Source organism: Branchiostoma floridae, chromosome 19 (genome assembly GCF_000003815.2).
Source record: "Branchiostoma floridae strain S238N-H82 chromosome 19, Bfl_VNyyK, whole genome shotgun sequence".
Taxonomy (NCBI): domain Eukaryota; kingdom Metazoa; phylum Chordata; class Leptocardii; order Amphioxiformes; family Branchiostomatidae; genus Branchiostoma; species Branchiostoma floridae.
This window is the reverse complement of record NC_049997.1, coordinates 2,753,967-2,770,219: the sequence shown is the minus strand read 5'-3', so window position 1 is coordinate 2,770,219 and position 16,253 is coordinate 2,753,967. Positions and strand designations below refer to the sequence as shown.

Sequence of the window (16,253 nt, the reverse complement as noted above, 5' to 3'; positions counted from 1 at the left end):
ATGATATTAGATATATAGATATATAGATATATAGATATATAGATATATAGATATATAGATATATAGATGTATAGATGTATAGATATATAGATGTATAGATATAGATATATAGATATATAGATATAGATGTATATATAGATATATAGATATATAGATATATAGATATATAGATATATAGATATAGATATATAGATATATAGATATATAGATATATAGATATATAGATATGGATAGATAGATAGATGGATGGATAGATATATGGATAGATGGGTAGGTAGATAGATATAGAGAGAGTGACAGAGTGAGAGAAAGAGAGAGAGAGAAAGAGATAGACATATACATATACGTAACAAGCACGTACTGTTTGAGTCGTATAGTGAATTAACTTTGGTCAACTGGCATTGGTCAACTGTTTAGGTCTTCAGTGACTTACTTCCTCTATCAGATCGAAATGATTAATAATAATCAAGTTTATTGCAAATCCTTGCCCGTGGACTAATTGCAGGTAACATAGATTCAGACAATGTAAAATACAATAACACAAGTGTCTACTCTAATAAAGTCAAGGTTTGTTGCAAATTCTCGCACGTGGGCTAATTGCAGGTAACATACAAGATTCAAACAGTGTAAAATACAATATCACAAGTGTCTACTCTAGTCTAAAACTAGTAAAAGCTAACTCTAGATCCTGGGTTATTGGGTTCGACTCCTTTGTTGAAGACAGTGGAAGACGAAAGATCCCACCTTTTCTATTATGTGTGGGTTTTGTGATGTTAAAAGGAGAACTGTTTTCTTTTTGCAAAAGACCATATGGGTGACTATAAAATGAACTGAAAAAAATGTCAACTCATTAACAACGAAGTTTATATGATGTTGATCTTGCAGGATTGGCGAACCCATGCCAAGGATTGTACGGGTGGAAATGCCCTGGAGAAAATACCTGTTTGCCCGAATACTACGTTTGTGATACAATTCCTGATTGCGCAAATGGAGAGGACGAAAAACACTGTGGTTAGTATCGTTTTTCAGCATTTAGGAACCACTATACTATATACTATGTGCTGCATATTGCTTAGGCCCCCTTTCCACTTGACGGCGCTCTCACGCGACCTTGGCGATCCCACCGCGCTCTCACCGCGCTCTTCCCAATTTGAGGTCGCAGAGAGAGCGCCGCGAGAGCGCCGTCCTAGTGGAAAGGGGGTATAAAGACGATATGTGTACATCCTCTGTTTTGTTGAACGAAGTCGTGTTTTAGACGAATTAATCTCTACAATTACATAAAACATGAAGCTTACTTATACAAAGGTCTTGAGTGATAGGGGCATTGTTTGAATACAATTCCAAAAAAGTTGCTAGGCGGCCAAACCTACATTACTTCCTATCTGCCCCAAGAGCTATCTCAAAAATCACGACCATAGCATATCTAGAACACCAGATATCGAAACCGAAAATTCCGCTGTTGTGCCCTTGGGAAAAGCACTTTACACGACCTTCCTCACTTCACCCAGGTGTAAAAATGGGTACCTGACTTCGGTCAGGGAGATAAAAGACTACCTTTTCCTACCGTGTACGTGGCACTGTTAATATACGAGGGTAAGTCAGAAAGTCATGCAAGTGGTTTCATAACAGACTCGTTTTTTAATCAATTGATTTTAAATTTGGCACAAAGGTAGAGATATATGTCCTCTTGAGATTGAACGTTTTGAAGATTTGGTCTTTATCATTTTATGAGCAACTGAGTTGATTTCAAGATGAACACACCCTTGGTAGCTTGTCAGACTATCGATTCCTCTAAATCTGACCCACTAAAAATCACTGTAGGAGGTTGAAATTATATATGTATGATAACAAATGTCTCTATAGGGTGTGTACCAATTTTCATTTCTAAACTCGTAATGGTTCTTTATTTACAGCTGCTAGGATGCAGTAAGTTGCGTTATAGAGCGGTTGGATTTATACACGAATTCGTGAGTTGTTGGTTAAAAGACTACTTTTCCATCTACCAAAAGAAACGAAACTTTACACAGTTATTAACTGTTTAAAGACTAGAAAGTGTGCTAAGTTTCATTTCTCTTTGTTAATGAAAAAGTAGGCTACAGACAGTTTTAATCATAACACTGCAGATCTCATGACCCTGAAGACCGCGTATACCTCAATCTACACCAGCAACGAAAAAAGAAATACTGCTCGGATTTCAGTGTTGAAAATAAGCGTGTGGCTTATAGAGAAATGCAGCTTATTGCATGTGCTGGCTTAGTCTCCTACAGTAAAAAAAATTGGTTTAGGGAAATTCTTAATTGTACGTTAATTGGACCCCACTTTTCATTTGGCGAGATACCAAGGGTGTGGTCACCTTGAAAGCAGCTCAGTCACTTATAAAACAATGAGCAACAAATTTAGATGTTTCAATCTCAAGAGGGGAGATGTCTTAACCTTTGTGCCAAATTTCAACTCATTCGATCAAAGAAAGACTCTGTTATGAAACCACTTGCATTCCTTTCTGACTCACCCTCGTAAGTTACAAAATCTTGAGTGCAGTGCCACATTATCCTCGTCTGTCCAAAAGCAAAATAATAAAAATAAATAAAAAAAGAAAGAAAATTCCGCTGCAGCAATACTTTGTGATATGATTTCATTTTGCTGTCGGTCAGACTTAGACTATAGACAAGATTTAAAGTCTCATTCTCGTGCAATGGTTTTGTCTCGTCAATTGACTCCAAAAAAGATGCACACTGCGAATCCATTGGAGGATGGAGGTGCCAGTGCAATCAGCTGACACAGTGCTACCTACCCGAGGATATCTGCGACGGCTTGAATTCCTGTCACATGTACACGGCAATAACTCACGACTCAACAGAGGCATCGGCGTGTGTTGACGACGAAGCAAACTGTGGTACGTTTTCCATTGATTGTAAAGATGACAACGTCATCCAATAATCCAAGTCATGATCACCTCTCTCTCTCTTTCTCCCCCCTCTCTCTCTTTCTCTCTCTCTCTCTCTCCGACTGGCTCTCTATCTCTCACTCTCTCTCCGACTGTCTCTCTCTCTCTCTCTCTCTCTCTCTCTCTCTCTCTCTCTCTCTCTCTCTCAAATATCAATCTAAGGTTATGAAGGAGAGGTACATGTGCATGTGTTTCCAGTAGTCTTCTACAATGGCTATAGTGTTGTCATATAATTCTTCACCCTATTTTTGCCGAAATCTACCCTCCATAACCCCTTTAAGGCCTTGCGGAGGTTACTTTTTGATGGGAAAAATTTGTACAAGATAAATGCCACAGATGCCATACTATTTTGAAAGAATAGGATGCAAAACAAAGTTTGGCCTTCAAAGAATACATGCTTTCTTACTGTTCCTAATAACGATGATCATTCGGCTGCTTGGTGTACCATACTGTACAATCCAAATAAAGAGCAAATTTTGAAGATCTCATCATTAGCAAATTTAGAAAGGAAAACTCATAAATCAACAAGACAGGTTACCGCCCATACATGCCGGTATTAAAGTACTTGCTTGCGAGTTATTACATGTTCAGTACGTATCATTTACATTCCGTTGTAAAAGTAGCATTTCTGGTGTAATGCGCATCATAATCATTGCGGTATTCTTCAACATTACAGAGGAGCATTGCAAGTCTACTGGTGGCTTTTATTGTGGTACATTTAACAGTGAATGCATTGGGCTGGATCGCGTTTGCGATGGTATTCCTGACTGCACTTTTATGTTTCACGTCGACTACTCACGCCCGCAGGATGAAATGGATTGTGGTAAAGAGCTTCATTACTTAACAGGGCTCGAAATACTGGGTGCATGTACACCCAGGTGCACCCAAAATTGGCTGTGCACCCAAATATTTTCTGTGGGTGCACAGGGTGCACCCAAATATTTTCGTAGGTTTATGTATGTAAAGATATCAAAGTATACTAGTATACATCATATTCTCACTAATGTTAGAAAGATAACAAAAATGTCTGTCATGGTACTTGTTTAAGAATTTGATAGCTTGTAACAAGGTTTTGCTATTAGGTTATTACTTAAATGTAAGTGGTGCACCCAAATTTTTTTTTGGTGCACCCAATCTTTTAATCTGGGTGCGCCAGTGCACCTAATTCCAAAAAAAAGAATTTCGAGCCCTGGTTAATGCAAATTCATTTATCAAAGAGATATTAGAACCGCACTGATGGCTGATAATGCACTGTTACGAGACTTCATGTTAGATCTCTATAAGTATTTACAATCATGTGTCTGTGTGGCGCAACGGTTTTAGCGTTGGAATCAGAATCAGTAGGTCCTGAGTTCGATACTCGCCATGCCCCTGCCCCCATGACGGTGGAGTGACGCCCACCGAGCCTCACGGCTAATGTGTCTAAATGTGTCAAAAAACACCTACGGATTTGGTGCTGCCAGTGTGTCAACATCTGCACACTTGCCACTAAGACCCGTGAATTTTTTATCTTTTTTTAATTTTTTTTTTATTTACAATCATTATCATTCTTTGTTGAAGAGATTCATCAGTATCCGGTTACTATCAATTTTCTTCCAACATGTACAGTGACTGTTTTAAAGGTATACGAGTACTTACCAACAGATTTTCGATGTCTGACAGCACATCTTGGTCACGGAGAATGTCCTAGTCTCGATCTCGCGAGAGAACACGAGACTTTGCCAGGCTTGCATAGATCATCTGCCCCCTCCCCTAGCCTGGTTACCAAACCCCAGCCCGATCTCAAGTATCTATCGTGCAGGGGTCTGGCCGGATGGGATAGGCCGGCTTCTCAATTTTGCCTCAGATAGTGGGCAAAAAACTCCACCAATAGAACAGCAGCAGGATCAGCAGGAGGTAATACACCCTACCATGATTGGTTAAAGATCCTGTATGTTTTTAATCCATAACAGTAACCACTAAGTATCTGATTCGCTACTGTGATAGCTTGCTGACCAACTGTGGTGTGTTGTAGCTGGCTACCTGTGGTTTGAGTGGTCATCAATCCTAGGTTCTCATCTCTCTGATCAAGGGAGAACCTTTCTACAGCCATCCTGCCAGACCACAACACGAAAGAAATTTTTGAGGTTGGGGTAGGGTATCCAGGCTACCCCCTCCCCCCGCCTCCTTACGGAGAAGGTTTAAGTCCTACCTACCGATACTACTAATTTCTATACTTAATATTGATTGTTTTCTGACAGGTACCTGTACTGGGCAGTGGGAATCCATGAGAACATACATTGCAGCAGTGCTGCCTATCATGGGGGCTCAGAACACCGAAGAGGATGTTTACGACCATGTGTGCAGCACCGGGGCGTGCACGTCAAGTTTCTTCTTCTGTGATGATGGAAATCAGTTTGAATGTGGTAACTGGGAAGACGAGCAAGACTGTGGTAACTTTTCTTCTGATGATTTTGCAAAAGCAAGGTATCGAGATAACAATGAATCCTATACGTTTATGAAGGTTAGACATCCAGGTACTGTAAATGTAGAAATGTTCGCGGTGAATTGATGTTCGCGGTTTTCGCGGTGACCACTTTACCGCGAACTTAAAAAAAACACCGCGAACATTTTATTATCATAGTATCAGACTGCAGTCTATGGTGTTACCGCGAAATTAAAACCACCGCGAAAAGTCCTTTTTCCGGCTACCGCGAAATTAAATCCCCGCAAACTTAAATGCATTTACAGTATTGTTCACTCCTTGACAAACACTGGTGGTGTTCAGTCGCAATTTTGGGTGAGTCCAATTTTTGTGTTGGAAATTACAGTTTATCTAGCTCAATAATATTCAAATATAATTTAACCCGTACACCTGGACAATAAACGAGGTTTGCTTTCGGACATATATCACTCTTTTTCAGCGTCACTAGAATGAACTGGCCAAAACAATTCAATTAAGTACATTCAACTAGTTAAACCGGTAAGAATCGTCTTCAAGTGTCACTCATATGTAAATCATGTTTAGATATGTTCCTATTGTAAGACAGTACCATAGGAACAGTTACTGTCGTCTGTAAACCAAAGCTGGGTCCCATGTACTGGAGTGTTCTACCCGAAGTTCGGTGTTTATGTTTCCTGCCAACCAGACTACAAAGAACTAAATCTAGTATGGCTATAGATCTTAGCAGATGGATAAGGCCTATTCCCTTCAAGTATTTGTTTGCAAAGAATCTTAAAGTAGATCGACATTAGCTACGACATACGCGTTTCGGTCAATCAGCTGAGAAAAAGCACACAGACTGATGTCATTTCATTCCTTCAAAGATAATAAAAGACTGCTTGTGTTTTCCTAACCATAATCACATCCGTGTAAAAGAAACGCCTTGAATCTACATCTACATGGAATGGATTCAATCAAGCTTCTTCTTACCTGTTTTCAGAGGCAGTCCAGTGCCTTGGTTTAAAGTGTGAGGAAACCCACAAGTGCGGTCCATTCTCCGCCGGTACTTGTGATGGAATACCTAACTGTTTGGACTTAACTGATGAAAAAGATTGTGGTAGGTGTTGATCATCATTTTGGCTGATGACAATTTAGTCCGTTTCCATTTCTTAGGCCACAACAAGTAAATTTTATGGATGACATCCGCGCGCTCATTAATTTTCGCCTGATTTCAGAAGAAAAAAAAACAAGAATTGTTTTCTTCTTCAGGGAAGGCCGGATAGACGAAAATGGGTAAAGGTTGTGTTGTAACCTAATCATTGAATGTAGAATTGACACTAGAGACTCTGTAGCATTGACTGTAGTTGCAGAAGTGAAACTTGATAGATAGTTGTAAAAGTGGTACAACTATGGAAGCTATGAGTGTAGTTGCCAACATGGTTAATGATACCAGTCTACCACACTAGTGTCACTTGAACTACACTGGTGCGCTTCTTAAATGCAGGAATGAATGCCTTGTTGGCTGTGATGCCATATTTTGTCACTTCAAGTCTTGTTACAACGTTTCAACGAAAATTTGCCATCTTGTTTTTTTAACCATCTTGTTTTTTTTCGCCCTCTCTCATTATTTTTGAAGTCTGCAGAGGATGTCATCCATAAAATTTACTTGCTGTGGCCTTACTAACCATTCAGCCCTTACTACTAGATACAGGCATAACATGTCCTGTTCACATTTTTACCTATACATGTACGTCAATTCATAATCAACTCCTTTGCAAAAACGCGACAATACCATATAATTTCTGAAGTACCACACTGTTATGACCATAATATCAGCCTGCAGAACGTTAACTTGCTTTATTGTTCCTATTGTTATTCATCAAAATTTAGCGCCTCTGTAGATATTACAATATATGAAGTCAAACTGCCATGTATGTCCAAGTTGCTATATACTTTACCTGTTACAACTCTTGCCCGATAAAGTTATTTTTATTTTCAACCAATGGTACACACCACGGACAGGTGGTATTTTCCTAGACTACATAATCATGAACACACGATCAAGTGGGATTTGTAGATTTCTAAAGGGTCTAACAGAGAAAGGGGCCGCATACAATTGTCTAAGCTGTGAATAATGTCTCCTATGAAAACCATTACCATATCGAGATGCTTTGTCTGACCTTCCGTACACAAAACGAAACCAGGGATACACATATGCAAGTATGACAGGTCCATGTACTTAGGTATCATTACAGTCAAACCTGTCTATAGCGGCCACTCAAGGGACTGGAGGAATATGGCCACTATAGACAGGTGGCCACTATACAGAAAATGCTGATCAATTGAACACAACCAATAAGTTACACATCAGTCCACTGATTTTTCTCACCAAGTAACATTGTCTCGATCGACTCAAAATTCAACTGACCCAGCCAAAGTCAAATCTACCGTAAATGATCGATATTACCATGCGCAATTTTTGGTAAATTCGCCATCAAAGACTTGCGCTCTACCGTTCAAGGCACGCGTACCTTCCGCTGCCGCCAAAACGACCCTGTCTGGGACTACAAATCCTCGCAAACTACAATTCTAAACTCGGCGCAGGGTGACATGATACACGGGCACTGTATGGACGCAATATGCAGTGTTTCTTTATCTACGGGACCGGAAATCGTGTGGCCGTGGCCGCGTTGGAGAGGTGGCCGCTATAGACTATTTCATAGTGCTTAGGTCAATGGGAAAAATCCAAGGGATCGACAGAAAGTGACCGCAATGGCCAGTTGGTTACTATGCAAAGGTGGTCGATAATACAGGCTTGACTGTACTTGTCCCCACTCAGTTCTGCATTTTTAATAACACAGGGTCAACTGTATGTGTGGATACGATGCTAGACTTCAAATCATGGAAGGAAATCAGCATCGCGCAATATTGTGACGGTGAAGAAGACTGCAGGACTGGCGCAGACGAGAGTCCCAGGAAATGTGGTAAGCAAATGTTTTATACATAAATATCTGATTATTGATTCCTCACCAATATGTTTTTTGTGACGACAAAAAGCTAAAAGAAAAAAAATCACATTTTTTCTGTACAGCTCTGTTCAAAAACCGACTGCCGTGCATGAGGTCCAATCACTTTGTTTCCAGAAACAGTATCTGTGATGGCATACCGGACTGTGAGGATGCTTCAGACGAAGATGCCTGCATTGGTAAATAAATCAATAGAATGTTTTGGGAGCACAAGAAATATCCTTCAGTACAAAGCAATCGGTAGATAGATTACATAGGGTTAAGTTTTACAAATGCATGCACTCTCAGTCAAAGAAGTTTGCAAAGTGACTACAGTAAATGGGTAATGTATGTTCACGGGTTAAATATATTTGTAGACTTGTGAGCAGCCTGCATGTGGTCCGATGCTATGTTGAATATATGTCTAGTGTTGAAAAATTCATTTTTCTTATGAGCTTTGATCAAACGACATTATACAAACACATCTCAAGCTACATATTTAACATAACTAAGAAACGAGAAGAAGCCGAACAAATGTATTAGAATAGTTTTAGAATTTATGTTTTAGATTAGTCTTAGAAACCATGTTTACTGCATTACTACCCTTTGTATCTATATGCCTGTACTTAGCTCGATAGGGCATGAATGTGCAATAAAGGCTATATTATTATGTTGTTTTTCCGTAGGAAGAGGAGCTTGTTTGCTACCTATATCCTTACTTCAAGAGAGGTATTTAATAGAAGATGGTAATGGCGCAAATCAGGTCATCCACGGTACCCTTGAACTCACCATGGCGCAATGGACCGTAGAGGAACTTGACGACTGGATGCAAGTCACATTAGAAGACCCCGTGCAACTTACTGGAGTGATTGTTTCTGGTTTAAGACCATCGTATACTGTTACATTTTCGTTGAAGTACGGGTTTTGGACTGGCTGCTTGACAGCGTATACGGAAGGGGATGGAGAGAAGGTATTTCGAAATAAAATAAAAAAACTACAGTCTGGAAGCTTTAAACTTTACATCCTATGATAAATTATTTGCGTTTCCTTTTTGTCTTCTTTATTGCAATAAAATCGCAGTGTTAACTTCGTATCAAATGTAGTTCTAGCAATGCGCACAACTACAAGTATCTAAAGGCACAAAAAAAGTACAGTCGTAGACAAAATTATAATCTCAAACATGTTTTGTTGCTTAGATATTCGAAACACCATCCCATGGTACAGGAAAAGGTGAGCATTACCTGGCCTCAGCAGTACAGGCAAAGGTGCTCAGGGTTACACCGCTCTCATCATGGCCGGGCAGGACTGTTTGGAAGGTGGGACTACTGGGATGTCCCATGAAAGGTCATTGCAAATACTTATTGTTATTGTTATTTGGTGGGCCGATCGACTACTCTCTCTTGGCAGCCAGGGGCTGAATTGCGAGAAGCTTACAATAGGGGCTAAATCGCAAGAGTCAGTAGCGAGCGCCATATTCGGCGCCACTCAGGTGACCTCAGTATGACTGTCGCAAGTGTCTGGAGCGAGCTGCCATTCGGCGCCAATCAGGTGACCTCAATACGACAGTTATTGCCCCGGGTGCGGCCAGGGACTGTAGGTTTTGAACCACTCACACTGCACCATCTCATAGCCTCCATAGAGAGCCTGCTATGGAGGCTAACCATCTCACGTGAATTAGGTTCTTTAACGAGCTCGAGGTGTGGCACTCCCCGAACACGGAATACGCAATGTGTCTATACCTTTGATGCTGTTGGATACCCTGTTTAAGTGCAAAAGTAGCTGAGATACAAAATGCATTTCCCACAAAATAAGGATCTAGATTTGGATAATCATCATCATCATCATCATCACGGGCGACTTGCCCGTGCGGGGTCCACTCTTTCCCTCCAGACATTTCTGTCCCCCATAGCGTTGTATATCTTAGTACAATATATAGATATAAAAGTGTCTGTTCTGTTGACTATTGACAATATCAAGCATAAAAAAGTACAACGCATATCTGTCATAGAGAGCTCACAGGCAAAGTACTTATAGTCATTGATTAAGAAGTTTACTTGCAAGTTCGTGCCCGAGGGCTAATTGCAAGTACATGGTATACACATAGTGACAATGGACAGTCATGAAATACGATAATCGAGTCTGCTACGTAAATTCTTTTCCAAGCCAAACAACTGAGCCATTTATATCAATATTTGGAAATTGTAGAGCATCGTATAAAGGGTCTCTCCTGTGGGAAAGGCTGGACGATGTTTGAAGAGCGATGCTACCAGAAGTTTCCCTCGCCGCTTGTGTGGTGGGCTGCGGAGAACTACTGCCAAGTTCTGGGTGGCCACCTAGCGGCCGTCAACACGCCACAGGAAAACGAGTTCCTCATAGACAGCATTGGGAATGGATGGATAGGAATGAAGCTTGGTGCTGTCTTGATCAAGAAAGAGAGACAGGTATCTTTCATCGAACTGTTTTCGTCTACTCTGGTCCTTAATCTAAAATAAAGTCTCATCTCAAATCATGGTTGTCACCTCTAACTGCAAATATGGAATAGTACACAATTCCATAAGATATGATTATTGTTTCCTTGTATGCTTTATGATTCGTGCCACTGTCGTCTGAATACCATTGGTCTAATAATGTTCGGTTAATTCCAAAGGAAAAGCGGTCTGAAGTAACCAAACGCAAATCTTAAATATTCAGCCATTTTTCTCTAGAAAATTGTCAACTTTACTTGGAGCGACGGAAGTCCTGCTGGTGACGCTTTCAAGGAACAGGACATTTCATTCGATGAATTCCCGGAATATATTTGGAGGCTTAATGACCCCTTCTGTGCCTTTCTAGAAGACCACGGTGCGTTGCAAAATTAACATTTAATGTAGATATTCGATGGAGAACTGCTCAGCAATCAAAATTTAAGAATTTTCATTATCATTATGATGCATTTTTAAACTTTATAACCGTAAACAATAAAGCGCTTACCAACAAGCTTTCGATCATTCATCTGATTCTTTTCAAGTTGCAATGACCCAAAGCCTATGTCGAACATCCAGACCGGAAATGTAACGTCAGCAATTGGTCAAAAGGTGCTTGGAAGTTGGTATCGGCCCCCGGCTCGGTTGAAGGAAGGTTGATGGGCTCTGATGAGCCTCTTTTACTCCCCTGAGAAAGTAATCCTGTTCGGAATCCGGTATCTTCACCTTGTCAAAATCCATAGGTGGTATCGGAGATTCAATGTGTATATATTGTGACACCTCTGAATTTACTTTTTACTATCGTAAAATTTATATTTTGCATATTAATGAACATTCTTAGGCCTCAATGGTCAGTAATATTATCAAACCTTTGTTCTCCAACATTTGCAGGTCCATGGAGTCTTCAACCTTGCAGTCTGATTGAGAAAGAATTCATCTGCGAGAAAGGTGTGATAATCACCCCTTACCAAATTTCTCTGTGCGCTCTCCTGTAAGCGAGTAATGAAATTCGAAAGGAAAACTGTAAAGATATATAATAAATATAGAAATTTCTTTGTTATAATGATTGTTTTCAAGGAAATTCGGGAAAATACTCATTTCTTGATTTTTGTATTTGTGATTGGAATGCAATAATATCATTATGTACTCTGACTTATGTATCTTAACAATATTACGGTGATAAAGGTGATATCTCACTGCACTTGGGATATCGGTACGGCACTGCGGGCTTTGAAAGATTAGTTAACGAATTTCAGAGATAAAGAACGAATTTTCTTACGCAGTGAACCCCACAGTGTCGCAACGGTGCCCCTAGTGCAGTGAGATACAACCCTTTAAGGAGCTTGAGGTCGGAATGCCCCGCTCGCCAATGTTATGCTTAGGTCACATTTCAACAAAGGGGCCCGGCCGGGCAGCTTTCAGGAGCGAAAAGAATGAGATTACATTATGAAAAAAGACATTACAATACACAAAATGTTAAAATAAGATTCAAGGACATAATTTGAATATTTTCATAGGTATACAATTTGATTTTTCGTGTCTTAAAAGATCCCGGCCGGGCCCCGGTTTGGAAATGTAACTCCAGCCTTACTCAGTATACACTGACTAAAACAAGTCCTGGTGGAGGCGTTATCACTGTGGGAGCTCGCTCAGACAACGTAATGTAGAGGATTGTTGCAATCATTAGAAGTATATATGTGCATTTGTATGTGCACTGATGAATTCAAATACAGTTAATTAAGTTAAACCCTTCCCGCGCCAAGATGGCGCATAGGGCGGCACCCATCTCTGTTTCATTAGCCCTGGGCCGCACACAACGCAAGCACTACAGCAGGGGGCTAGTCCACTGGTAGTGGTGTGTGTTCATCTTCCATACTCTTTCCCGAATGCTGAGTGCTAAGCAGAGCAAGCAGTATGTACCAATACAGTGGAAGCCTCTTAATTGCACACTCAATTTGCCAGCGAATTCCATGCAATTATCCGGCCTGTGCGATAATTCGAAGTTACCCAGTTGGACCGCACTGCAACGGGATTTGGGGATTCCGTGCAATTGACCGAAGTGTGCGTTTATCCGACGTGCAATTAACTGGCACCCACTGTGTCATGTTTGCACGCTTGTTTTTTCTAGATTCGTCTTCATACCGCGGTGATGGCTGTGAAAGTGCCACAAACTACAACAATACTGGTTTAGAACAGACTGGCAGAAACGACCTCAATGAATATATCCCGGACATGACAGGTATTTAACACAATGTTCAGGACGTTCTCTGTAACAATGATTGATAACCTACGATACCGTGACAAAACTGTAAACTAAGAAGGTAGGACATATGATTGATTCATCTGGGCAACAAGACTAATTCTCTTCAACACTATAATCAATTCTTAGCTTCCGATTACCTCCCTGAACGATGGTATTATTTTGGCTCTGTCAGTCTGTCTGTGTGTTTCTGTTTCCACATCTCCACGTACTGTGAACGCCGCAATTCTAGAATCTACAGGTGGACTGTGATGATTTTTCCTCTATACGTAGGTTTTGAAAGAAAGGGGTAAAGGTTGATTTCTGGTGGCTTCTCCTGTTCTTTTTTCTTTTCCTTTTTTTTTTCAGTGTGCGACGATTGCATGGCCAGTAAGACAACCTGTGGGAATATCCGATGCGGCATCCCTGACCAATACCGCTGTGGGCTGATCTACTCCCCCGGGTACCCACACGCCTTCCTAGCCTCCTTCACCGGCCTCTCTGGGAAGCTTGGCAATTTTTTTGTAGGTAGGTCGATTCGCGATTTTTAACCGGGAATATGCCGGGAAAGGAAATATGCCGGGAAAGGAATATACACCGGAAAGCTTGTACGGGCTATGCGAAATCGGCTTCCCAGTAGGCCTGCTACTTGTCGCTATCTACAAACGCAATAATGATTAAGAATGCCTTTCAGACGGCCAATTAATGTATTCGCGAGAAGTTATTCACACTGCCGCGAGAAGTAATTCACACTTCAACGTTAATAGCCACCCCGAAGCGTGCCACAAACCTACGTAAACTACTGGGAAGCCGATTTCCAAAATTGGCATATTCTTTGATCTAGAGGAGTGTGGTCTGTCTTAATGTCTGCATGTCACAGGCAAACACAAGACGCTTATAGATGAAAACGGAAAACAATGAACAAGCGCAATTTTGGCATATGAAAACAATGCAATCAGTTTGACGTTTGGTAAAATCTATGAATAGAATATATTTACTTAAAGCAAGAAATATCAACCGACGACAAATTCATTACCCCCAAGGTCTGTACGATATCCACCTGAACCGAACCTTCGTCTGGACGGACGGCACTCCAGTGACTTACATGGACTGGTGAGTTTCCTCTTGCTAGCCACAAACATTTAAATTTGAATCTATTTTAGATTTATCTGGTGCATCTGCAGCCGGTACCATAGGCAGGTACCCAAAGTGAGTAATGAGGCTGATTAACGTGGTCGAGGCACCTCCTCGAGCACGGGGCCCCCGTTTTACGTCCCTCTCGGAAGGCGATTTCATGGAATGACCATGCTTGGCCCTGCTACAGCATCCTCGTATACGGTCGTCCTTGGTTAGTTGCCCATCCAAGAACTGACCGGACTACGGCGGGTTGCTTAACTTCCGAGATCGAGGGATCAAGTTTATCCAACGCGCCACACGGCCGTAGCGTTTTATTAAAAGCAATAAAACATATTAAAACCTGATATGTCTGATTTTAGGCCAATCCAGCTCATAAAAAATTGACAAAAATTGACAAAAACTTACATCCATTTTACGAATATTCATATACATTTGCAGAGGGAGAGATTTATATTTGCCCACAGGTGAAATATCTAATCTGAGTATGCATATCAATGTGGATACAACCCTTCCATCATATAGAATTAAGCCCCTAGGCACAGCGAATAAAAGCTGTGGTCAGAGGGCATTCGCCATATTTCTTCAGCCCTATGCTATGTGAAGGGTCACATAGGTGACGTGACATGAGGGTGTTGCAGATGGGGTACTCAAACCATCTGCTCTTTGTTGACGATGGTGATGCAATCCTACAATCTTGACCTTGATTGCAAGTCAGATCGCGTGGCATAATCGGCAGCGCGTTGGCTCAGGCACAAAAGGTCCCTGGTAATTAATCCGAAACCTGCCATGTCACCGATCTTGTGCACCAGAGAAATGTTACCTGCATCATTCAAATATACCCAAAAGGTGGATAAAGCAACCTTTTGAACATACTTTATACACCTGAACAAGGGAATACTGCCTTGCATAAAAACTAACATAGTCTCGGCCCATGGGGCTGTGTATTCAGCCTCCACTTCTTCGCTGCCCACCACGGGCATTTTTTTTATCATAAGTCTCTGTGGTGTCCGTGCACAATGATGTTGCCATCAGCATTGACAAAGTCTGTGTTTGCAGTAAAGACCACCAGTCTGTTTTAATGGATGACTTCTAGGAAAAGGAGCTTTCACATGCCGCAGTATGTATAGGAATTACAAGGATAAGTCTCAAAAGTCTGGTGCAGGCTACAGTTGTAGGTGCAGGTAGGTATGAGAAATACCATTCTCCTGAGAGGAACTACAGTCGTGTCAAAACTTACTGTGTTTACCTCAGTCTGCTACCTTGTGCACTCAGACCAGTTAGGGACCGCCCTAATTATAAATATTAATGAGCTTGCCCTTATATGGACAGTCAGCCGTTGGGGATCGGGCGTAGGAGGATGGAGCCATGTAATACGTAACATGATTGGCTGATAGCTTCCCAGCGGCCTTTGCGAGACAGCTTGCGACAACAACAATCCCAAGAAAGGTCTATTCTCTGATTGGTTGACAGCATGTTTGTGGCGACAATCATAATAACCACTGATAGGGTATGAGATAGCAGGGCCCCATAGGCTAATGCCGTTGGGGACCGGGCGTTAGGAGGATGGAGAAATACCTGCACAGCCCAACTTTTACCTGCACTACCCTGTACGGTGTACCGGTACAAAACTGTTTTTCCTCATTGGACCCGTCTGGAAAAACCGGGCCTGAAAAAATTCCGTGGACCGGATGTTGGACCAATTGGAAAATGAACTGATTATATAGTTAGGCAGTCGCACGTTTTCTGGGTTACCGGTCTAGGCAATTAACAAGAGCGAAGCAGAATAGACTCTATAGTCATCTTCACCAACTTTTACAGTCAATCAGAGATAGTTAGCCTTGTGGGGTTTTTAAGACGCCAGTGGGAGTCGAATACTACACAAAACAGATTTCTTTGTAGCAAAATGGACCGTTGTTTTGAGTATCGTCCATTCACAAGTTTTCACATACTGTATCAGGTCCAGGTTCAGGTCCGGACCTGATCCTCTGGACCTGAACCGGGCCTGGACTTTCTGTACCGGTACCCACCCCTACTAACCTGCTTA

General features: G+C 41.3%; 1 protein-coding gene and 1 long non-coding RNA gene across 2 annotated transcripts; both read left to right on the top strand.

The window, feature by feature from the left end:
- Positions 1-856: 856 nt before the first annotated feature.
- Positions 857-6,494, top strand: LOC118407063 (low-density lipoprotein receptor-related protein 1B-like). The gene is made up of 5 exons (XM_035807481.1): positions 857-1,011; positions 2,726-2,893; positions 3,621-3,767; positions 5,185-5,376; positions 6,367-6,494. Exons 2-5 carry the CDS (start codon positions 2,827-2,829, stop codon positions 6,492-6,494), a joined length of 534 nt encoding a protein of 177 aa, XP_035663374.1. The 5' UTR covers positions 857-1,011; positions 2,726-2,826.
- A 5,112-nt stretch (positions 6,495-11,606) lies between these two features.
- On the top strand, positions 11,607-13,550 carry LOC118406337. Its single transcript, XR_004830027.1, has 3 exons — positions 11,607-11,781; positions 12,962-13,072; positions 13,442-13,550. It is a non-coding gene; the product is annotated as an uncharacterized LOC118406337 (long non-coding RNA).
- The last annotated feature ends 2,703 nt before the right edge of the window (positions 13,551-16,253 follow it).